This window comes from Solea senegalensis, unplaced genomic scaffold (assembly GCF_019176455.1).
Source record: "Solea senegalensis isolate Sse05_10M unplaced genomic scaffold, IFAPA_SoseM_1 scf7180000012744, whole genome shotgun sequence".
NCBI lineage: Eukaryota > Metazoa > Chordata > Actinopteri > Pleuronectiformes > Soleidae > Solea > Solea senegalensis.
In genome coordinates, this window is record NW_025320685.1 from 56,183 (window position 1) to 82,477 (window position 26,295).

The following is a 26,295-nucleotide window of genomic DNA, read 5'->3' on the forward strand; positions in this document are numbered from 1 at the left end:
TTGACCCAAATCACATAATCTTTAGTTGACAGTGGCCAGTGTCAATCTGTGACATTTTCAAACATGGATTGAAATGGTTATAATAGTTAACACTAACAACTAAAAGGAGACTAAAACAGGCATCTAAATTAGCTGGCTCATCACTCAACTCCTGTTCAACTAACGGTAAAGCAATCAATGTATATTTTTATAGTTAAAAATTAAAGTGGTAGTAAAACACGTAAGCTCATAGAATGGGGATGAGGGATGTTTGATCAGGACTACTTTCAGCATAGGCTACACACATTTGGGAACACTATTTTTTCATGGACACACCTGAGACAAGGACAAGGCGAGAACTATTACCAGTATGGCTTCCCTTGGAGTCCTAGATGTTATGAATGATTCGTCATCTCTTTGGTCACCAGTCCTGTGTTAATGTAAACAAACAAACACCAAGGTTATTTGATGTCATAAACGGCAAAGACATCCTGGTGGCACTGTGTGCACCATTTCACATATTTAATAAAAATCATTGACTTGTAAACTAGCTCATTCAATTAGAGAAAACAAACAAAATAGAATTGAATACAAATAGTGTTTACATTTACTTTGTTTCAAAACATATTTAGTTTGAGATGTAACAAATTGAAAAGACACATGAGCTACGAAACCAATTCAAACATTCAATTTACACATACTTTTGTATACATGTTGAATTTAGGCTGTCTTTAAGCAGAGATAAGTCCAACTTCAGCTCAGGAAGAAACCAGAATGGGACCAGAGACCATACAGAGTCAATTACACTGCTCTGCTCCAGCTCAATGGTTTGTGCAGGCTTCGTTATGTGAAGGAGAGGAGATTTTCTTTTCCTTTTGTAGACCAACTCCCAGCAATCTTTCGACATTTTGCAGCAGATTTGTGCGTGAGGCCACTCGGCCTAAAAGCCACAACTAGGAGTTTAGGATACCATCATCTTCTTGCTGAACCACATCTACATGCAGTCACCTGGACAAGCCAGCAAGCACAGTTAAGAGAGGCATGTGTTTTTGACTTCTCCAGTGTTTTTAACACCACGGCTGCCTCTACTGGGTGCAAAGCTGTCAGCAATGGACGTGGATGGCCCCCCTGTGTCCTGCCCTGAACTAGCTGACTGGCAGATAGTATGCTCGCCTCCCGCACTGTGTCTGGCAGTAGAGTGAGTAATACTGGAGCCACACACAGGGCAGTCCTGTCTCCATTCCTCTTTACCATCAGAATGTTAAACAGACTGGAATTCGACTCATTTCTCTGAGCCAACTGACACTAGCCATCATTTGTGCAGTCACAAAATACATATACATACAATATATAATCCATGTGCAATACTTCTCTGCTGCTACTGTGCACAAGTATGTTATTATAAACCCTGTGGTTTGATAGCAACATTATATTTTAAACAGTTTTCTGATTTCAGTTCACTCATTCTGTAATCTGTACATACATTACTTTTGCATATTCTATCATTCACTTATATGTATTGTAATAGAACTTAAAAGGTCATATCTCTTTGAGAGTAAAATAACATGTGATCTCTGCAATGACAAATAAATATTTAACAATATGCACAGTAGACAGTTTTTTCAAATAACCGTTAACGATTGTGTCACTGGTACAAACTGTATGAAACGCCTGTGGTGGCAGCAATATGATACCATTGAATGTGTCTTATTATTGTTCAAAGTTATCGTTCAAAAACAATTGGTTTCTATGAACAAAATTGAGGCTATTAACTACTTTTTAATCCACCTTTCAAGAAACTGTGGTTGTGAATTTCCTGGGCAGTCCATGCCCATGATGTCAGCACTTTCCTTTGGCTCTTCAAAATAAAAGCCTCATTTTAGTACAAACAAAGATACATTTTACGGTGAAAAAACAACTACACAGAAGTGTCACTGTCAACACAATTGTCTTTAAACATTTATTCTGTACATGTTTTAGTTTAGCACACATTTTAAATGAAATACGTATACGTTACATACATATTTACACAGTTCAAAGCACTATAATTACTACCCGTGTCTGTTGGAATTAATCTATAAAGTCTTATGATTAAGGCTTGATATAAAAAAGAAGAAGAACCAAATCCAGCTGTGAAATTGTTCAGTATTCTTACCACATGCTCACTGAGCTTAAAATGAATGCATTATGCTTCAGATGTCACATATATGACAATCACACAAACATGTTCTCTTTAGTATGGGGTGGACTTCATGTTGACACTCTTGAAGGAGGCACTGGTTGGTAAAACATGTTGATAGACTCTGTTTGAGCCTCGTGGACCCTTGTCGGTTTACCTTTTACTTGTCTTTTGGGGAAAGTAACATATTTTCCACTTAACTGTACAGGCAGTGACTGACTGCATTTGGCCTGCTCTTGTTCATAACCACTGTCTGAATGATGTGAGGAGAGATCTGTCAAACAGCAGCTCCTAAGGCTTTGCTGTTGGATTAAATCCTTCCTAAAATGACTACTTTTATTTCCATCAATGTGACTCTTGCTTTCCCTGTCACTGGGACTCCCAGGTTCAGACATGACAAAATAATGGGATCTCTCAGAAATAGTCTTAGCTCTGTCATTATCCTCTTGTAATGATGACACAATACCGGTGCATTTCCTCTGCCCATTCAGCATCTCTGATTCCCCCGTTGTTGACCCAGAATGGTCAATGCTGCTATTTCTGAACCCACTCATATGACAGAGTGCTGGGATAAGTGAGGTGGGAATACTGTTGTTTGTTGAATTACTGACAGAGAAGCTTTGTCTCTCCCTCTGTGCTGACGGATCACACTCGCTGCTCAGGCTGTGAATAATACTATGATGGGATGATGGATCATCTCCACTGAGAAACGGTAAGTTTCTCTGAGGTTGTGTTTGGAAACGAGGACTAGAAGTCCAGGGCCTGTGGTGGAGATCGGTACTGTCTCGCTCTGGAGAAAGACCACAGTGGTGTTTGCTCTTAACCATTATCTGACCACTGATGAGAGGCGAGTGACTGTTCACCTGCCCTAAAGTAGTGAGTTTGCTGCAGATTGGTGTTCTGCTCAGCTTACTGGACAATACTGTGCTGTGTTGACTGTAAGTCCTGGACAATGAGGGTGGGAGAACTGGTTTGGAGGATGCAGAGGTCTTAGTGAGACGAGGTCCAACCGGTGGCCTGGGTTTAGGGAGACACAGTGGAGAAGGTGGATGTGGTCTTAGGACTAATGAAGAGTGTAAAGATTGTAGAGTCTCATCAGAGGCCTTTTGTCCTGCTGATAGTCTGAAAGAGGAGAATCCGTATTTATTGAGATAGTAAATAGCAAAATCATAAACACTGTAATGTCCTGTGAAGGGTGTGAATGTTAAACAGATGTTTGTGGTTATTATATTTGGGTAAGTGTCAAGTGTGTTTTTTTCTTTGCCTGAGCTTCTCTCTTTTATAATTTTGTTTGGATTGATAGAACTGGTGTTTTTCATAGCCTTGGTTTGATTATGGCCTGTTGGTTGATCAAGTTTATCAGGATATCATTACCATTGTATTTCATGCAATTTAATTTTCAAAATTGTTTTCTGGTGGTAAGAGGGATATATTTTAATTTCTTTATTGCTTTTGTTCCCCCTGCTTGCATTAGTCTGAGAAATTAGAGCCCTGATTTAAAAATTAAATCATAATGTTAAATTTGAATCCATTTCAGTTTGCCACAATTCCTCAATGTCCTTTTCTCAAAGCAATTGATATTGCACATATCAAAGTTATACTTATTAATAATAAAAAACCAAAAACTTTGTAGGGGTCACAGCTGCGTATATAACAAAACATACAGACCTGAACCTGGTTTTCATTTCCTTCACTGGGAGAGAATGTGGTGAAGCTGCGAGTGAAGAGGGGTAAAGCTCCAACTCGTCTTGTATCACTCCTCGTAGCTCTCTTAACTCTATAAGCACAACATAATTGAAATGTTGAAAAGAAGTCTGGAAATACAGTAAAATCAATGTCAATAAAGGTCAATGCACCACTAGATGGCAGCAAACACTAAAAATGTTGTCATAATATTATCTTACCTGCAAGTGAAGGTTCAGATATCTCACATTCACTTTGACTCCTGCACCTTTGTTTTATATTTCTCTGCAAGGAACACAAATTAAACAGTGATAATGTTGCAGACATTATGTGAACGGTGAATTAAGAATGGAAACGGCAGAAGGGATAAGGAAAATTGACAGAGAGAAAGAGGAAAGGAATGTGTGTTTGTGTAAGAGGGATATATCAAGTGATCACTAAACGATTGAGCAGCAGTGTTCCATCATAATTTGGCCTCAAACATCTACATTTGGAGCAATAAAAGCCATGCATGTGTGTGTGTGTGTGCACACGCATGTGTTCAGCATAGCTTACAAAACCAATGACCTGATTGAAAAGTGTGTCTGTTTCCGTGTGTCTGCCTCCACTCCTCATCTTACACCAGCACTAATGCTAATGAGGAGTCTTTATGGCAACCACAGACTTATACAAGCGCGTGCGCGCACACACACACACAGACACAGACACACCACCAAATATAAAACATATATTTCTGCTCTATTTTCCCAGCGGGATTCAAACCCAAACCTCCTGTAGCCGTTTTTCAGAGCTGCAGATGAAGTATATGTGGTGTCTCTGACAGTGAAAACAGCTGTAGAGCGCGCGCACACACACAAACACGTTTATATTCATAGCATTCGTAGTGAGGACCCTATAGACATAATGCATTCCCTAGTCCCTTACACTTAAACTTATCCATCACAACTAAATTCCTTATTGTAACCCTTGCCCTAAAACCAGGTTTCAGCCTTTTACAATTGTGAGGACCACACAAAATGTCCTCACTTTCCCAAAATGTCCTGGTATACACGATTCTTGGTCCTCACAAAGCCACACATAGAAGAACACACACACATAGAGGGAGAGAGAAGAATCTTAGATTTGAATCTATTACTGTGGCACAGATGTGCTGATATTTTGGGGAAACCTAATACGTTATAGCAATTATTCTTAAATATAAGGCTTTCAAACCCAAATCCACTGGGAACAACACAAAAATTCTCCAGTGATGAACAACCAGAAGCAGAAAAACAAGGATCACAACTCTAGCTACAAAACAAAACCCAACTCAACACAGCCTTTCATCATTTTTTGTGACACTTTTATTTTACTAGGAAAAGAGTTTGTGATTATTTATACCAGTTTAATGGCCAATTTGACGTATATGACCTGGAAATGCAGACACTAACAACAACATACTGTAGCAGTGTGACACTCAGTCTCGGAGCTGCATGAAGACACTATATTGTAGAGCAACGGAATACAATCAAAGCAAAAATAATACAGATGGACTTTACAGACAAAATTCCCTCACTGACAGCAAACATCACAGTATGAGCACAGTTAAGGAGAAAGGACACCTTCTCTCTGTGCAGACAGTGTCTCATACACGAGCGTTCAAGGACCAAACCCACATCATCTGTGCTATTTTTAACTGGAGCGACTGAAACAGCAACTTTCTGCAAACCGATCCAAGAGGCACATCTACAACGTATTGGCATTAAGCTAACTGAAGCAAACTTAACTGGAAATATTCTGCAGTTAGAACATATACACATACAACAATCATTTGTCTATATATGACACCAACCTTGGATTAATATATAAAAAAAGCTAAAAGCAAGATCACCATTGAGTCTAAGGTTTAGGTTGTGGATGGAAACAGGCATTACAATCTGCAGGTAAAAGAAAACCCACAAACCCCAATACATACATACATACATACATATATGTATATATACATACATACACATATACATATATATGTATATATATATATATATTTATATATATACATACATACATACACATATACATATATATACACAGTATATATCAACTATAGTAGAAATATAAAGATAGTTATATAATTTGACAATGGGTTGGAGTTTCAATGACATTGTCAAAGGTATACGATTTAGCAGGTTTGGTGTCAGTGAGTTGAAAGTTATTGAAAAAAGTAGATAGTTTTGAATACGATTACTCTTGAAGTTACATACAATAACACTTTTTGGGACTTGAAGCTATTGAAAAAAAAGGATTATATATATTTTATATATATGTACCCCGCCTATCGCCCGATGTAGCTGAGACTGGCACAGCACCCCCCGCGACCCTCTGGTGGAGGATAAAGCGGTTAGATGATGACTGACTGACCACATCAACATTTTTAAACTCTTAAAGGAGAAATATAAAGATATTCAAAGGAAGTCATGCAGTCTGACACATGACTTGAAAGCTTTTGAAAAAAAACAAAATGTTGGTTTTGAATATGATTACTCCCAACATTATAATAAAACACCCCAGTAAAAACATATATTAAAAAAAGATATCGTGAAAGTCAAAGGTTGTTATACAACTTGACATTGGTTTGGATGTTTATGTGTCACATGAAAAGAAGATAGATAACAATGACATTAACAAAGGCAGTCAGTCTTTCTTTCTTGAATCTGCATGCAATTATGTAATTACAGTAATCGACGGGAATCTCAAACATGACGGTGGAGGATGAGGAGTCTATGACACTCCTCAGACTGGGCTCTTATCTTAACTTAATCAAGTATAGCTTTCTGACACACATTGAAACTATAATTGTAAATAATCAACATCTCATCCTCTCATTTTCCAGTTAAATTGCCAGCAGTGATAATGAAACCTGCATACAAATCATTGTGACAATGGACTGAAAAAAATGGAGAACAGATGTCAACAATGGTGGTGGTAACATTTCATTTGAGCTGGCAAAATGTTTCCCTGCTCTGCTATTCACTGTTTAAAAATCCGACTCCACTTTCATTTTATCCTTTTAACACATGCTGGTACTGAGACTTTGTGACCACAGGCACATTTTAGACATGTTTGGAAACTAAAACAAGAATCAAAAAAGTGTTTCTTTGAAGTTTCATTTGACTCTTCTGTGCTTGGATAAAAAGAAGAAAATACATCATATAATATAATATATTCCTCTGTATCTCAGCAGGTGAGCCTTGAACTGGAGCCATTGCAAAAATAAACACATTTGCTGACAATAACAGAAACTAAAAAAATCACACAGAAGATTCTCAGGGTTCCAAGTACTAATGAGTTATGGCACAGCATCAACACCATCCACCAGTGCAGTGACTAAAGGGAATACACAATAAGCTAATGATCACATCACAGCTCAGGTTGGCGCTGCCATCTGTGACAAGGCTTCATCTCTGCTGCTCACACACTAGATAAAAATAAAAGAAGAAAAAGGTGCAATATATATGCTTAAACACAGCATCATTTTAAAAAACTGTATTTCCAGTAAACGCCTCATGACAGCTAAGCAAAGTGTCTCCACAATTAGCATCACACCCTTCTCTTATACACCTAGTTTTGTGTTGCTTCAGGTGACTATATCTGTCTAACTAAAGAAAACAAAACGTCCAAGAAAAGTTTACTCACAACACAGAGAACAAAGTGCATAAAGTCTATGTATTGAACGTGGATGGAGCGTCTCTTGACGTAGCTTTCTCGCTTTCTCCACCATTAAACTCACTCTTCTTCAGCCAGGTAACTTCCGCCCGAGTTTCTCTCATTCATTTGAGCAGCGCCACCGCGAGGAGACATGTAGTAGTGACGCCTGGTGAGTGAAACTGGCAGGGACTGTTTACTTCAGAGCGCTTTAATTTGTTAATTAAAATATCGATATTTACCCTGACGTATCGATTCTCGTATCGCGCGAGCAAGGAGGATGATATATCACCAAATCAATATTTTGACCCACCCCTACTACAAAATGTAAATATAATATATTTGGCTGCCAGATGATCTGACAATGCAACACTATATGCAGAAGCAGTCTTGTATAGAGTACCTAAAGGGACACATGAGGAAAAGTATGTTACCAGAAAATGACTTTAGTAGAAGTTGAAGACACTTTTTTTTACAATATAACGTAAAATTATATGACATTTAGGGTAGGGAGAGTTGTCTTTCGACTCTGGTGTAAAATCTAAGGACATTTTTCCCACTATGCACCTTATCTACATGCACAATTTAACTGCACTTTATAACCCATGTTGTGGGTAGTAATCTGGTTTTCATCTATTTTGTTTTATCTTATTTACACCAAACTTTAGTCTCTTGTAATTGTGTAATTCACACAGTCAATCTGGTAGACCTGCCTCTTTGCATTGTATTTTATTGTATTTTTACTGCTTCTTTGCCCTGCACTTGCTTTTTAACATTGCATTTTACTATATTTATGTAGCATATGTTAGTTCGATCTATCTAAAAAGTTGTGGGTTCAATTCCTGGCTCTGCTAGTCTATACGTGTTCTTGAGCAAGACACTTAACCCTATGTTGCAGCGTGTAAATGTTTATAAAAGATGTGTGAATGGCTGAATGGCAACACTATAGTGTAAAGCAGCTCATCAAGACAAGAAAAATGCTACCAACTCTTCTTCTTCTGATTTTATTTGGTAGTAACAAGTAAGAAAGATCGTTAGGCGAAATGAAATACAAACAACAAAGTAAAGTACACATAAGTGACGTATTTGCACAACACTGTATGCAGAAGGTACAGAGAGATAACTCTTACATCTGGTCTGCAGAAAAGCTCTACATCTGGCTAACTTTTTTCTTTCTCTCATAACTCCAGACAAGCATAACAGTGTGACCAGATTGTCAGTATTCATGCATGTGTCTTTGTCTATGTGTGTGTGTTTAAATGTTATAAGCCATATGAGTGACTGGCAGGAGATCGCTCTTACTCAGCACTGCAAAAGCTCTTGGCCAGACAGAAGGAAAAACAAGCTTAGACTGAAACCCTTGCCGGCCTCACAGTGTCTGCATGTGCAGGTCTCTCTGTGTGTGTGTGTGTGTGTGTGTTCCAACTGAAGTCTGCAATACAATATCTACCTGTGGGGGTCTAACGAGGGTTTCCTGATTGAGGAAATTAGCAAATTTTAATGGAAATATGATATTATAATTTGATATTTATGTGTAGGGCTGCACAATATTAGGAAATAACGATGCTGAACATTGCCATGACAATATCACTTGCAATAAATGACAAGATACAAATAAAAGCGTTTGTTTTGTTATATATTGACATACAGTAAAACCAGAGGGACCAAACTTTTATCAGTGAGAGCCATGTACAAAAAAAGATTACAAGCTTGTTTTGCAAATAAGTTATGGAGCTTGTGAACATACATCAACTAACGTTTGTTAGAACATTTTATCGACTTCAATTGACAGTACCAAGTACATTTAAGTCAAGTTGAGTACGGGTATGTACAGGTCATATTCCACTACAGTGCTAAAACTTGCGGCGGGCCAATCAAAAGCTGAACTGCGGGCCATAGTTTGGACACCCCTGCAGTAAACAATAAAATGAAGATGAATTATAAATATAACAAAAAAGACAAAAATAACTAGATGTATGCTATTTTTATTGCCAAGCTCAAAGGGTTGATGAAGATGTTGTAGCTGAAGCCAGTGGCTCTTATTTTGAAGGCTGGGGTGAAAGGAAGTCATGAGTGAAGTTAATTGTGTGTGACAGACTGAATGTGGGGGTAATATTTGTATATATACACAATAATGTGTTGTATGCCATGTAGCCCTGTTTATGTATTAAGTAATCATTAAAGAAAATTGGATTCAAAGTAAGATTTAAGTGGTCAGGTTATAAACTTTGTTCAGATGCTGTGTCTACTCATACCTTAAGATTTATGTATGTGGGTTAAGGTCACACGAAACAACAGAATATCCTTTCTGTAATGAGCTTTTATGATGATATATTATGGTGTACATGTAGTGTAATACAAAAGGCACGCACAATTGTAAATACAAGCATAACTTAATGACTCTGGATGTTATTCTTCATGTTCTGAAGTAATTCACCAGCCAGTGCTGAACAATAAAGTAGAGTTTGGAAGTTTTGTTTTTGTGTGTTTGTGTCTTACCTTGAAAAACCGCACCAGGCCGTTCAGCATTTCACATTCCTCCACAAGGACAGATCTAGACAGAGAGACAGACACAGACAGACAGTGGTCTTTCATTAAACAACTAAATCTAGGTCGAAGTGAAAGCCATGTGTTTAACAGTCTCCACAGACAAGTACAGTAAAACACCTTGGCTGAAAGCTGTGACTTTGTTCAGGTGCCAACACTGAAGACTCTCATTTAAAAAAAGCAAACAAAGCATTTTTTTTAATGATGATGAATATGGATTACTTTGCTGCCCTGATGAGTCAAACCCTATTTGATCTCTACCAGTAACTACAGGTGTCGCCTGTCTGCCTCACTTTACCACAGCGCTTGTCTTGTCATGGTGCTGAGAGTCTTTAGCCACAGTGGGCTACATCAGGAGAGCTTCTTGTCGGATAATTCAGAAAAACACCACCAAACGAATGCTTTATTGCATGTAGAGTTTTCTAAATGCTCTACTGTGTTTCATAAGCCGTAAAGACACATCACGGTGTTGCAAAAAGCAACAACCAAACTGAGACGGTGACAGCAAGGTGGACTTTTCTTCGAGTTTATCCTATTTAGTTTTCATTAGGAGGTATCAAAAAAACAGTGTCCTGTTTTTCTTTTCTCCCTATCTTTCCGCCACATTCTCTTGTTCTCCGGTTACATAACCATAGTAGACTTCTTTCAAATGAAAAAGAATCTTCTGACCGCTCTGCTGCTGTCTGGGATCCATTTTGTGACAATGGAGCCTTTTGTTCTGTTTGAGTCAGGAAATGGGAGAGAGAGAGAGCGAGTGAAAAAGTGCGCGATAGAGAGGATGAGAAAAGGGAGTGAGGGAGAGGACAAGAAGAGAAAGAGAGACGGAGGCTCTCGTCCAGGGTAGCCCCAGTGACTGCATTGCCCTGTGGGAGACAGAGGAAGGAAAGGAGGGATGGAGAATGTTGAGAGGAGAACAGGGGGAAAATCACATGTGATTGTCATTCATGAATCATTCATCTGAGAAAAAAGAAAGCGACATAAACGTGTCCCTGCTGAGTGAGTGTGCTGTGCGTATGTAAACAGGTGTGTGCCATATCAGAGATACATGCGGAGATACAGTACGTTACAGTGTGTCATGAGCCGTGACACGTGCAGAACAAATAACCTGGGATTGACAGGGAATCTCTGAGGAGGAGAGTGAGAAACATTACTGTTCCTGACTCCAGGTAGAATTTCTAAAATTAGAACATAGGACAAAGTTCCACAGCTGGAGGAATTATACTTTAAAAACAAACTTTACGCAGAGAAGCTACGCTGATTTTCATCCGCTTACTGATTTCACTATGCTACCTGTTCTTTGCTGTTTCTTTGCATAGTTTTCCTGACTTGGTTTTCAGTTTTACTTCTCTGGATGACTTTTAATTTATTTGTTTTACTGAATGTTGTTCTGGATTTAACTCTGTTCCTTTATTTTTGACTTGATAAGTCTAATATGTATATAATGATTATTATTATTAGCAGTAGTAATAGTACTTCTTGCCTTTGTAGCAAGAAGAGCCAGGTTTGTGACCTGGTTGGAACAAGGGCCTTTCTGCATGGAGTTTGCATGTTCTCCCCATGTGTGCGTGGGTTTTCTCCAGGTTCTCCGGTTTCCTCCCACAGTCCAAAAACATGCACATTTTGGGATTAGGCAAATTGGACACTCTAAATTGACTGTAGGTTTGAGGGTGAGAGTGGATGGTTGTTCATCTCTTTGTGGAAGATAAAGCAGAAGAAGGTTAGTGAGTATTAGCAGCAGCAGTAGTAGTTGTTACGGTTAGTTAGGGTTCTTCTCGGTGTATGTGTGTGTACTCGTCGGCCAGGATCCTGAAGTCTCTCCTTAACCCTTTAACATGAGCGTATCACTGACGACACGTTTGCACTTTGCATCGCCGTAGTTCCGCGACGGTTTGTGCTATCGGAAAAATACCAACGATTTCTGAAAGCTGAGAAGTTGCACGTCAATGTTTATGGTTGGTTATTGGATTCACTCACACTGTTTCGGGAAGCCAGAGAATTAGCATCTTTGTCGCCAGAGAGGAGAGAGTGGAAAGAACACCTGTACATACAGTAGTTTCCATTTTTTGGCCTGTTTTTGCACATTGAGCAGTAAAGACTAAAAAAATGTTTTATTGTAAATAATTATTATTACAAATTTAACATGCAAAATCTGGTGTTCATGTACAACTGCAGTGTTGTACATGAACAGTAACGAGTAAGAAATTCATTTTGAATTGTTAAAACTGTATTTTAACATGAAGATATTCTGAAAAAATGGGCCAAAGTCACGGGACATTCTCTGGTCCTTTTATGGTTAAAATAAGCAACAGGGCTAGGTGTTAAAGGGTTAACTCCAAGACTCCAATCCTGCTCTACTCTTTTACCCGGCTCTCTGCACCAGTCCTTTGCCTTTGGTTACCCAGTGTCGTATATATCTAGCCAACTTTTTTGTCATCCATAGTTATAACTTGCTCCTTGCGCTTCAGGTCTTATTTTTTGTTCCAGTTCTCCTGCGTTCCTTTTTTGCCACCATGCCTACCGCTCAGCCTGGAAACCGACTTCACTCCTCCTCCTGACAGCCACTGCCTCTGGCCCCTGCCCAGCCATCTCTAAGCCACTCTTCATTATTTCTGTTAAATAAACTCTTTAAACCTGATTGGTCAGCCTGTCTGTGTTCTGTACATCGGGTCCTTAACTTAATTGCCCATAACAGTAGTAGTAGTACGAAGAAAATAATGCATGCATTTGCATATTTTCTGCTAATTTCTATTCATATTTTCTACTCTAAATACTCAACTCATTGTCCCGGGGAAAATTCCAATGAGTTTGAATTACAGCATCGACACTAATTACAAAGGGCTGGAAAACAACGAACCCGTCAGATGTGATTAGAGGGGAAAAAACACAACAGAACAAGATTTACAAATGATAGAGAAAACAACTCATGCAACAAGGAATTTGAAAGATGAGTTAGCGAACAAGTGGAACATGGCAAATTATAACATAATTGAAACACAATGGAATGTGCAAATATTGAAATGCTGATTTTTGTTTCTGTCTTATATTTTCTTCTCATTGCAGAAATATGAACGCTAAATGGAAAGCAGTATGACACAGAAAAAAAGTCAACAAAACGGAAAACACGACCAGGAAAAAGAAAAAACAGTACAATTGTGGTTGTGAAATTAAAGTCTCCTGAAATCGTTCATTTGAAATAATCAGAGGGAGGGAGACAACTCTGAATGTATGGCCCACAGCGTATGTCACAGTCAAAACATTTCTTTGTAATAAAAGTTGTGAAAACACTGCTGTTTGCTTCTTACTTGAGGTGATCCACCACTTGGTCAATGTCAGTGATGTTCAGCTTGTCTCTCACTGCCTCAATCTCATCTTCAGCGCAGGACCTGACTGAGCAGCGAGAGCTCGGTCTGATGGAGAGGAGATGATTAACAGATGTTTGTTTTAAATATCAAACCTGTAAAATATTCAGGTTAACAGTTAGTTATCATTATGACTGACCTGCTTCCATTATCAGTATCTCCACGGCTGATGCAGTCGCCGTTAGAGCTGTCAAGGTGCCCAAGGGCATAACTGACTGTCTCAGGTTTGTACCGCAGTAGGAGCTCCTCGCCGTCTCTATGGCAACAACAGCACAAACAAAAATCTATCTTTTACTGAATCTGCAGCTTTTCGTCTGGTCGGCTCTGCTGAGTGCATAACTGGAGAGAAACTTGAAACTATTATTAAATCTTAATTTTCCCCACTGTCATTAATCATAACATACTCTATACATGTTCTTGTCTGTCTATGGTGCATTGGCTAGCATTGTTGCCTCACAGCAAGAAGGTCGCCAGTTCAGATCCCAGTTCGGCCAAGGGCCTTTCCGTGTGGAGTTAGCATGTCATTCTTGTGTTTGCCCTGGGTATTGCCCATGTACTAGTGCTCCGCCATTAGAAACAAACTTTGGCATTTAGTCCTATTTTGACGATTTTAATTTTTTTTTTTTCCACAAAAACCTTAATAAACAAAACAATGCAAAGTTGATTTCAGGGAAAAGAAACCATCTAGTGAAGTAGGCATCTCTGGGAGTGGTGGCAGTCTGGCCGATTCTCCATCATTTTATAGTCCCAGAGTGAAGGTTAACACATATTTTCTATCCATTCAGACAATAAGGCTAAGGCGTCAGGACCACACAGGAGGAGGCTCATAAAATAAATCAGTTGACTTTTACAAGGTGCACAGGCAACCGATGCACCCTCATGCAAATGATTCAAATCTCAGGAGGAGAAATGGGGCGCGAGGACGAGAACCACTGCTGGTCTATAAGTCTTTGCTACAGACACAGGAAAGTGTCCTTGATTAGCCCGGTATAGTAATTTAGGTCAAAAACACACACATACACATACAGATGATAATTTGCACATCTTTCTCACTGCTGACTTTGGCATTAATGTTCTCCATTTCCATGCCAACAGGCATATTACATTGAAATTTAACAGGAACAGTTGGTCCAGAAAGAAAATTAAGTGAAAGTGCTGTTACGGGCAAGAGTGTTTAGTTTTATTCCTGAAAGCCATTTTAAGTGGTGCACACTTGGGACGCAGCCTAATTGAATGATCAAAGGCCGGAAACAAACACATATACACACACTTTCACTCACACAATCCGCACACATGGTGCCGTGCCTCAATATCAACAAGAGGCCAACTTCAAAGAGAGAAAAGCGATTTGTGCTGGTGCTGCCTGAGAGGCACCAGCTTCGTCTTCACTTCTCTGGCACAGTTCCCGTGTAGCCTATAACAAAGGGCTTCACTGAAGGGGACTTCAAGTAATCCATTTACATCTCAGCCCAAGCACTTTACATGACGTGTGAGCAGGTGAGGTTTCACTCTGTGTCTCGCTCAGTTGCACTTCAATAAGACACAGTGCAGTGAGCGGCCTTGTGGTTACGTCAATGTCAGCTTAAAGGTACAGTGTGTACTGTGACACCATTTTGGCCAACTTCAGAATCTCCTGAACTCAACTGGCATGGTTGAGGCGAGTTTATCACGATGGCAACAGACGAGCAGCTTTTGTACACATCCAACATGGAGGAGCAATGAAGAGCAGCTGTCTTTTGTGATTCGGCTGTTGCTTTCATTTTTAGCAACTTGGTCCACAAAGCCTCCCCGGGCAAAAATCATTACTAGATAGCCATCGCTCCTAGAAAACTACAACAAGCACATTTGTTGAAATATTCTCCATCACTCAACGTACGTCATCCGTATCATTGGTCTGATTGGTTGTTGGTCTATCCGATTGGAACGGAAGCATTTTGCTCTACGTCCATGGTCACGCCTCTTCGAAGTTGGACGTTACTACACCCATTCCAGACCTGTATTAAATCTCAAATCAGATTAAAATGCAGTCTGGTGTTAGCCGGGCTAATGTAGGACAGATATACTAGCAGAAAAATACTATGTATGTTTGTAGAACTGTGTAATTGCTTCAAAATATTAACATCGTTTGGTTTTTGTAGCCTCAAAATGAGCATTTTATATGTATTTTAGGCAAGGGCCTTACTTTTCTGACTTAAAGGACGTTATTCTCAACATCTTTTGTCCAATATAATCACACAATCTCTGACCAGTGACCAAACAATTTCCACCTTGCCCCTCTTACTTTATTGCCAAAATGTCCAACCTGAGCTGTCTCTCGAATAAGCTCATTAACTAATCCTGGTCCCTCCCAATGAAACTCTATTTTAGACAGCGCCACTGTCTCCAAGCCACACATCATTGCGGGTCTCACCCCCGTGTTGTAGACAACCTTGCGTATCTACAAATGCCAATATCAGTCCAATGCAGTGATTTTTTTTTCAACATATTTTAAAATACTAAGCTGTTAAGAACACATTTGCATTGCAAGCCATAAGCAGCTGTTTAAAAAAACATAGTGCTCCAACTGTGTAACAAATACTTTGCTCCTACGAAGGAGAAATAAACAGGCCACACCATGACTCAGTTAAAATGCTATCATGGCTTTTATTTCCAATCTGTGCTTTGTGAAGCCTTTATGTGATATTTGTGATATCAAATTTTATGTTTTTTCATTTTTCTGATTCGATTCAGTGATTTTGGCTGGTACTGGGTAGACCAAGACGAGTATTGAATTATATGGCACAGATCTGTTAAGAGCAGGGGTAGACAGACACACACAGACACACACACACACACAGACACAGACACACTTTATTGACGAATTAGGGGTTAGCACTGTTGCCTCACAGCAAGAAGGTGCTTGGTTTGATTCCTGGTCTGGGACCATCACAACTATAATCTGCGTAATCCTAACCCAAAAGGCCATCTAAAGTTGAGAGGAGCAGGGAAATATTCCTTAGATACACTCCTGTCAGTTACTAAATTGGGGCCTGTTTTTTCAGGTTTTGGGATGAACTGGAACAGAGATTGCGAGCCAGGCCTCCTCATCCAACATCAGTGTCAGACCTCATTAATGGTCTGCAGAATGAATGAGCACAGTTTCTCATAGAAACACTTCAGGATTTTGAGGAAAGTCTTCCAAGAAGTGTGGAAGCAGTTATAGCTGCAAAAGGGGGAAGCACTTCATTTTATAGTCCTGTATACGTATTTGGTTACGTTGTTACAGGACCTGTTGGTGTAATGGTCAGGCGTCCCAATACTTTTGTCCATATAGGTAGGTTTTAATCAAAATTTGACCTCACAGTCTACTACAGATGACGGCATGGCTAATCACTTGCAGCATTCAAGTTAACAATGCAACATGAATGGGTGCGGGGAAAAAAAAGAAAGTGGACAAATTGACAGGCTATAAATACGTTTGTCACAAAAACAGAGAACAATCCATCTAATGTTATAGTGCTTTTCATAAAAAAAGGCCTCAGCGAAACCAGAGAGGTGTCATGGGGCAACATTCCTGGCAGCAGTGAGCTAGTTGCCGGGATAGTTACTACCTCATTCTGCAGATCGGCCCCCACCACCACCAAAACCATCACCCCCCCCACACACACACACATATTTTCATGCATAATTTAGGCTGTTAAATTGTAATGTGAGGATGTGTGAGGAATCACAGTTTCCCCGACTGATATTGCCCCCGCCAACAAATAATTTTTATGGCATTCTTCAGAATATTTTAATAGAAGTCATTAAACTACAAATTGCTACAAGTGTGATTAGCAGTAGCAATTACAAACTTTCATAAGCACGTCTTAAAGAGCTTATAACTCCCGGATGACTGTATTTCAAAAATTTACCAGACAGACATTCATTGTTGGTGACATGTGAGCTTTCCACTGACAAACACTTTTAAATCCACTATTTCACCTCATTTTAGTTCTAAACATAAACGTATATCTGTACAATACAGTCACCAAGAGGTGCAGTTGGCAATGATTAGAATGTGACAGGTCATCTTTGCTTGTTGACTCTTCATTGTTTAATCATGAGCGCTGTGATGAAGGTCAGAGAGACTAAGATCTCCAAAATGAAAAAGAAAGACGGCATAGATCAAGCGTGTGTGCAGATTTTATGCCTCATGCATCTTAACAGAGTAAGTGGTAGTCTTCTTGCCATATCAACACAGATGCTGTACATTGTTAAGTTGCTCATTCAACCTTAAAAATGTATCTTTAAACCACTGGAGCTGCCAGTGACTTCTAGACGAGAAGTCTGTTGGCATCTGGTGTGGAACACATAAATGTCTCTCTCCTATAATTGTCCCATCGCATTGTTCCACGGCTGCCAAATCAGTTTGCTGCATCCCTACGCCCCAAGCCCTTTGTTCCACTGCTTTCCCATCCCATTTGTTACTGACAAGAGAACACAATGTAGCATTTTACGGCACTCTTTGTTCGGACAAAAAATGCCTCAACCTTCTACGTCCATCACCTCACTTGTGAGAAAAGCCATAAAGACGTGTTGCACTGTGCACTGAAATTTCTCTCACACCAACAACTCAGTGAACAGTGAAATAGCAAGTGACTCATACACATGTTGACTCTAAAAGCTTTTTATATAAACTGCATACATGCGTACACACATAAATACACACATACATACATTTAAACTACTCAATTATGAGATTTTTAAACTGAATTTAATTACCTTGTAGCTTTACAGTTTTTTTTATACTGAGCCAAAAACAAGTTTAACCTAACTTGACCCTAGTCGAGTTTTTTTTAATGCATTATGTTTCTGGCGAGGGTCACACGGTTGGTTATTATTTAGAACTCTTGGCTTTGCAACAAGAAGACCTGGGTTTGTGACCCCGGTTAAAACAAGGGCCTTTCTGCATGGAGTTTGCATGTTCCCCATGTATGTGTGTGCGTGGGTTTTCTCCGGGCTCTCGGTTTCCTGCCACAGTCCAAAAACATGCAGATTTGGGCATTAGCCAGATTGGACACTTTAAAATGACCATAGGTGTGAGTGTGAGAGCTGTTCATCGCTATGTGGCCTTGTGATGGACTGGTTCTCTGCCTTTTGCCCTGATCGTGGGGGGCATCAGTAACCCTGGCAGTCGGGGGGCACAATAACCTTTCACTGACACACTAAGAGCGTGTATGTCAGTAGAGTAGATGTCAGTGAGATGTCAGTGAGAGACATCTGACACTTACCTTCCCCCCCTGTTGGCTCTCTCTCTGAGAGTCTGTAGTAGCATCTTGACCTCAGCTCTCACCAGCTCTTTGATTGCAGGCGGGTCAGTGAGAGAGGAGAGCGGGGTTCCCGTCCTGCTGCTGTTTTGTCCTCCTCGCTGGCTCTCCTGCCACATCTTATACCACATCTCTGCCTGCAAACATTACCACAGTTAGAAAAGACTGCCCAAAAGTTGTACATGTACATGTTTCATTACTGAAATATGAATTACATTTACTCACGTTACTGTAATTGAGTAGGTTTTTGTGTACTATATATGTAGTATATATCTTTGGAAGTACTGTGCTTTGCTACGTTTTAAATCTTATCTGTTATGGAGTAAAAAAATTGTTGGACTGAAAAAAAAAAGAAAGAATTCACGCACTGGAAACACTGACAGTGAATGATGAGGACAGGTGAATGATGAGGACAGGTGAATGAATGATGAGGACAGGTGAATGACGGGAACAGGTGAATGATGAGGACAGGTGAACGAATGATGAGGACAGATGAATGAATGAATGAGGACAGGTGAATGAAGTGGACAGGTGAATTAGCATTAATTAAAGTCTCTGAGTGGATGAGAAAGTTAAAACATTTGTGATCTTCGACCCATTTTTACTAATACGTTATGTGTTTACATATTTTATTTTGTCAGCACTTTAATTTGTAAAGGTTTGCCTTTAATTATTTTTTTAAGATTTGTGTCCCCTTGTCCTTTTTGCACGACACAAGTTACTTTAACTTGAGTACATATTTAGACCAGTATTTTTTGTTGTACTTGTAGAATATGTCAGTACTCCAATTTCCAATTCTTGCTGATATATCCAGGTGTTTTTTTTTTATTCAGTACTTGCATCTCATAGCGCTGCATCTTATAAGAGGATTTTATAAACAAACCCTAACTCAAGACATATTTCTACTGAACTAAAATGAACCAGAGTGGACAGTCCGCTTACCATATTGTGTTTTTTATCAGCAGTGGCCAAACCTGACTGAGAAAGTAATCAGGGATTTTCATGTCTCAGGGGTGTCGGGTGAGGATTTTATTATTTCCTCTTAGTGTCAGTGAGTGAAAAATATGGCTTTTTGAAAAATCCATTACACTGGAAAGGCACTGTAGGTGGTTAAATCACACAAGAACACTACACTTCTGTGTTCATTATTGTTTTTAGCAAAATGTCTTTCAAAAATATTTACAAACATTTACCAGAGAAACAAAACTCAAAAGGTATTATTAATAGTAGCTCTTTTCGTTTTGTGCCCTTTTCACTGTCACCTGCTAGAACACAGTCTTCCTGGAAGAGGGAACAGTATGACTTTAAGAAACTTTTGGTTGGCCCTCGTTACACAAGTGTCCTTGTGTGCCACAGAACCATGCAGCTTTCCAGTCTCTGTAACAGGATTACTGCAAATAAAGGACTGATACAAAAAAAGAGTGAGTGAAAGTTAGTTTTAATGCGCGACTTCCTGCTAATCTGGAAGAAGGGCTGAATCCAGGAGGCCAGGATCCAACTCTGTTGTTTGCCTTTCTGCATATGAATACACACCTGTTGTGTGGACCAATTTAAACCAGATGCAGTAACCAAGAAAAAAGAGGAAATGTGGAAAAAAAAAAGTAGTGTGAGGGTATACAAGTCTGGATTCAATTGATGTACACACACATGTTAGCTGCCAATCATTTCAAAGGCAACTTTAAAGAAAAACACCAGAGGAAACTGAACACACACGCATACAAACTTGTTTTTATACCTTAGTAAGGACACAGCATTTCCTAGCCCCTTTCCCTAACCTTAACCAGTTAATGCCTAATCCTAACCTAACAATTCAAACAGTTCACTTCCATTTCTTTGGACAGTCTCACCAAACTTTATCCCTTACATTAGTCATAACCAGCTAATGTAATACATAAATCAATATTCAGAAATGAGGTTCTGCCTCATTAGAACCAGGCTTTGGTCCCGGTCAGTGTTCATGGTAAAGGTCCAAAACAGGCCACAAAAGCCCTACACACACAAACACACTTTCTTGTACAGCATTCTTAGCCCCTTACTAAATGCCTGATCCTGACCTTTAACCTTACCCTAACCTATACCTAACTCTAACCCTAAACCCAAAACCAAGTCTTAACCCATAAACAGCCTTTTTTACGGTGTGATAGAATGTGAGGCCCCACCAAAATGTCCTCACTTTTACAAATGTCCTCATTTCCTGTGGCTTATAAATTGTTTGGTTGTCACATACGTACACACACAGACACACACACACACACCTCTGTGTGTCTCTTGGTGCTGAAGTGTTTATGTTCCAGGAGTGAAGGCTAACGAGTCGCCCCTGGAAAGTTTTTCCTTCCCTCTGCTGGGATATTGTTGATCTCATCCAGGAGCTATTTTTAAAGGGAGCCCTGTTAAATCCTGTCATTTAAAGGAAAAAAAAAGGCAAACACCTACTGGGGAGCAGTTACACTGACTGAAATCGAGCACATTTACCTTAAAGAGTCATTTTCGTTGAGTGTGGAGCGAGCGGGCAAGATTTTAGAGGCAGATATTCAGAGAGCTCAGGTCTTGTAGGGGGACTTGAAAAGGGAGACAACATTCCCTTTGATCTTACTGCAGGACAATGGTGACCTTGATGAATGAAGAACAAGGCTGAACTGAGGAATGAAGGAGTTGACTGCAAATCCAATATCATGTTTCACAGTGGCTTACTGAGGGATGGAATTCATTACATGGGCCGAGGGAGAGAGACAAAAATGAGGGAGCTTAAACAAGGACAGTAAATGTTCACCTATTCAAGTGCTTATTTATACAATTATCCCATCAGCTATTCTCGCCACGTAGCAGCAGCTAAATGTACATGACCGAGCAGATGCAGGTTGAGCCTCAGTTAATGTTTACATCAAACATCGGAGCAGAAAAGAAAAGATGATCTCAGTGACTTTGTGGCATGATTGTTAATGCCAGATGGGCTGGTGTGAATATTTCTGCTGATCTCTTGGGATTTTCACACACACAACTGTCTTTGTAGTTTATTTATTCACAGTTATGTAAAAAAGAAAAAAACAAACAGAACACAGACAAACAGAAAAGCCTGTGAGTAGTTCTGTCAACATAACATCTGTTTGCATTTCTTGACGGCCACAGCTTACCCATCTGGTAATGGCTTCATCCAGCATTAAAATGTGACAAAGCAAAGTGGATTCATGAACATAGCAGTGAGTACACTGTATTCCTGTGGCCTCCAAAGTCACCGGATATAATTACAGTGGACTTTTGAGAAGCGGAGCTGGAGATTGGAATTTACAAAGCAGAGTGTTGCTGACAAATATGCAGAAATAATGTGATACACTTACTGTATGTCAACATGGCACCTCAGCATCTCAAAGACATTTCTACTTCTTTCTTGATGAATCACTGTCACAAAAAGTGCTGAGGCTGTCCTGGAAGCAGATGGGGGATCTGCCCAGATAAGCATGCTGTACCTGTATAGCTGTAACAACGTATTGGCATCTCTCAAACTAAAGCCTCGTTCAACATGAAATAAGATTTTTCCAAATCCAATTTAAGCCACATTTGGAGGTGGTTTGAGTTTCATTTTAAATCCAGATTCCTGGCTGCTCCAACTGGACTTTAAATAGTCTTTTGCGTCACTCTTTACGCAACACACAACATCAAAATCTGCAGGAAGTATTCACTCAAGCTTCGCTCAAGGTTGTGACTTTTCACATGGAACGTTGCAGTATTTACCACAGTCTTCCATTGAGTTTTGTGCAAATTAATCATGAGTCGTACACTGCAACTTTATTTTGTTTGGCAAGCGAGATGATGCGCCCCCATTTTTCCTGCATCAATGTTTGACAATCAGACACAAAGACACAAAGTACTTACATTAACACCAAAGCAACTTATGTAGATTGAATGGTTATGTCTGGGCTTTTGGATTTGATTAAAGCAGTGGTCAGCAAACTGGCCCGGCAGCATTAATATCTGAATTTAAAAATTGGAAATTTAAATGCAGAATTCACTGCCTTTTATTCTGAAGTCAAACAGCAGTTTTAAAACACTAGTAACAGTTAAATTCAAGTTACTTTTTTTTTTAAAACAAAACCATCTGCACATTAGATTAGATTAGAACTCTTTTCGCCCCAATATTCAATGGCTTAGAAAATAATGGGCCCTGGTCTAAAGGGATCTAAACTGCCAGCAGTTTGAAAATAGCCTTTGTCTTTCTCTCCATCTGTGGCCTTCACACTCGGCCACTCATGTGCAGGTGAGAAAATATCACAGCAATACTCTCTCTCAAGCTGGGAGGTCACTAATGCATTGTCTAGCCCCTTATGCTCACCTTAACCATCGCATAATTGCCTAACCCCAACCCTAATGTTAGTATTTAACCTTAAAATCTTCAAAAGCCGGCTGAAGCGAGACTTCCCCCACAAAGAGAGAAAGACACACATACTGTACATGCACACACACACACACACACACGTCCTGTGATAGTATGTGCTAAGAGTCTTATCAACAGTTGAGGATTAACCTCTTTAACCCTGTTAGTCCGACCCTCTGACTCACACGCTTACTGGGTCTCTTTCTTTGTGTGTGTTTGTGTATGAAAAAGAGTTTATTTAATGTGTGGTTCAAACTTATTTGTCTGTGATAAGTCTTTGACATTTAAATAGATTTTATTTTTAACCCTGAGTGTGTCCTGGAGAATGGTACACACACACACACACACACACACGCACACTGACATGTACCAGTGTGTGTACGAAGACATGTTTCCATGTTAAAAAAACAACAAGCAGCCTTAACGTGTTTTGTAGTCGCCACATGTGGTTTTCCTCATGTCAACTCTCACAAAAGTACTGCGTGGTTAGTGCATACATGGAACAGCTTGAGAGCAGAGACAGACTAGAGTGTGTGTGTGTATGTGTTCAAGTTAATAACATCTGCAGATGGATAGATTTAAATACCAAAGAGAGAGAGATGGTGGCACAAGTGAAAGAAAGTTTGGTGTAAGAATTAAAAATGAGAAAAAACAACACAACTGTGCCCTTTTGGACCTTGTGATGAGGCTTTTTCAAAACTATATTGTGATATTTTATAGTTTAAACAAGGGAAATATCCACGTTATTCAGTGAGCTACTGTATCTCTGAACATGCTTCTTTCTTCCAGTTCAGTCAAGCACCTTATGGTGTGTTTTCACTAGCGCGGCTTGACTCGCCACACCACGACATGGTTATTTTGTCTTTCCATTAGCGGTACCTGGTACTTTTTTTGCACCTGCTCAGGCGAGGTTCCAAGAGAGCTGAGGCGATACTATGCGTGACGGCGTCAGACTGCCATGCACTGATTGGTCAGAGTGTCGTCACAAGAATCAAACCGAACAATGCCAAATTGTAGATCAGTTAAAAAAGACTTAATAATCCTGAAAACGGGGTCAATCTCCAACATTTAGCAAGGAGATGTCTGAAATCTCATCAGGAGTCTGGTGTATTTAGTGACAGCACTGCTGCAAGCCTGTGATCACGAGCGGCAAGCCACATCACAAACCCTCCCGCTGTATTTCAGTCCAGTGACCGTGTCAGACAGAGTCTGTGCTCTGGTCATGGAGGAAATACTGGACTAATCTTTCTAATTAAATGATTCTAATGATTCAGTTCGCTGAAAACAACTGCTTTACAAGTCACTAGTCACAAGTTTGTGTGTGTCAGGTATGAAACAAAGGAGGTGATATATTGTAATGGAGAACCAACCAAGCCGAGGCGGTACCATATAGTGAAAATAGTCCTTCACCTTCACTTGACCTGTTCTTCTGCTCTTCTTCCTTGGCTGCAGCGCTTTTTCTCACTGACCATGCACAAGTTCACCAAGAGTCAATAGTTTACACTGAGCTGAGTACTGAAGGACTTTGGGGCTGATTGTTTGTTTGGCCATGAGTAAATATTAATGTCTTTCTGGCTCCTATTTAAAGTTGACCATGGCAAGGTGCCAGTTAACCCACATTTGACTTTTATTTAAATTTGGTAATTTTAATGAATGAGTGCACATAGCCAAACTAACCTTAAATCAGCATTCTTAAACTGTTTGACCAGAAGCGCTAGACAACTTTTTTAATGCTCCTCGCTCAAATGGAAATTCTTGGAAATGTTATTGTGGTGGTTCTTGCTTAATTCTATTAGAAAGAGACCAGACATTTGGATTATCTGAAGGAATAAAACACAAAGTCAATAAAAAAAAAAACCCTCTCACCTCATTGTGAACTTCTGTGTACATGTCAACCACAACGTGGCCCAGTGCTGTGTAGATCTTTGACAGCTCTGACTCCGGAACATACTCGGCAATAAGTTTCCACAGGGACGGGCCCGGGCTGTGGCACCAGAGCTGGCTTTCATCAGGAGGCTGCATGTGTATGTCAATCTAAGCATGAGGGAATAGAAAGTAACATATGGTAAAAATCTAGAGGAAGCACTTGGAGAGGAAAAGCCTCTGCTCAGATCACCACATTGTCTGATTCACTTAAAATAATTGTTCCAGTCAACATGGGCCATTTGAGAACACATCACAAAGTTTCTGGTTGACTGAAAATGAGGAACGAATCAATTTCATTCATAATTAGAAAATATCCATATTTTAATAACATATGTGTATCTTCAAGAGATGTTCTTCATGCTTCAGAACCAGATCTTAATCTGGATTTTGCCCAAACTACACAGTAATGCAGACATGTATGAAAGGTACATTGTTCATTGTTTTTTTTTATTTATTTGGCTTCCATTAGCTGCCAGGTGAGGTAGCTGATGTGTGATGTAGGATAAAGTTGTCACGAGTACTTCTTTCTCTCGTCTCTCTGGGATAATCTAGACTAGTTTTGACAACACTGAGTGCAGTAGTTTTGGATCTGGACCTGATCTTATGTGGTCTAAAGGCATCGTTCATTGTTTGTGGAATCCATTAGCTGCCACTGAGGAAGCTGCTACTCTTCCTTCACACAAAACTCAAAATATAACAGAACATACCACATGTAGCAGAAATCTAATAATGAACCTATACACCAAGAAAGTTTAATCAAAAATCCATGCTTAACTTTATTTAGTCGACTTAAGACAGACAAAAGCAAGGAAAAACATTAAATTCTCAGTTTTGCATGTGTAAATGTAGATTATTTAGTGAAATATTGTCTTAAAGTTAACATTAAGAGCTTTCCTTGAGTTGTTGTACCTCTACCTCACTACACTTTAGATTCACTTGCTATCACTAATATATATTGTAATTTACTGCATGAATGTGCTTGATTGACAGGACAAATATTTGATATATTCACACGTTTCCTTACCTGTTCAGCGTTGTCTGCTGGTGGCTAACATTAGCTATAGCTATAACACATCTAAAAGCTACTCAACAAACACCACGTGTTAAAAGAGTCAACATAGCATAAATAACACTAACACATAACATATTACTTAGCTGTAAAACACACTGCTTCGCTCTGTGAAAATGTACGACATTTTTTAATATACTGCAGTTTTACCGAGGAGAAAAAAACAGCTCACCTCGCATGTATCGAGCGAGGCTGTGGTATCCAGGGTAAACATC

The 26,295-nt window shown here is 39.5% G+C and overlaps 1 protein-coding gene across 1 annotated transcript; it reads right to left on the reverse strand.

The window, feature by feature from the left end:
• Positions 1-1,910: 1,910 nt before the first annotated feature.
• On the reverse strand, positions 1,911-26,286 carry ccdc24 (coiled-coil domain containing 24). Its single transcript, XM_044015040.1, has 9 exons — positions 26,253-26,286; positions 24,952-25,119; positions 18,681-18,853; positions 13,568-13,684; positions 13,372-13,476; positions 10,022-10,076; positions 4,063-4,126; positions 3,827-3,935; positions 1,911-3,280 (listed from the first exon to the last, which is right to left on the reverse strand). The coding sequence occupies exons 2-9, from the start codon at positions 25,105-25,107 to the stop codon at positions 2,230-2,232; spliced, it is 1,830 nt and encodes a 609-aa protein (XP_043870975.1). The 5' UTR covers positions 25,108-25,119; positions 26,253-26,286; the 3' UTR covers positions 1,911-2,229.
• Positions 26,287-26,295: the final 9 nt, after the last annotated feature.

Coding starts and splice junctions, on each gene's coding strand:
- ccdc24 (XM_044015040.1), bottom strand. CDS start 25,107: ATGCAGCCTCCTGATGAAAGCCAGCTCTGGTGCCACAGCCCGGGCCCG. Junction 18,854..24,951: donor ACACAGAAGTTCACAATGAG/GTGAGAGGGTTT, acceptor TAATGTTTGCAG/GCAGAGATGTGGTATAAGAT. Junction 10,077..13,371: donor CAAGTGGTGGATCACCTCAA/GTAAGAAGCAAA, acceptor CTCTCTGTCTAG/ATCTGTCCTTGTGGAGGAAT.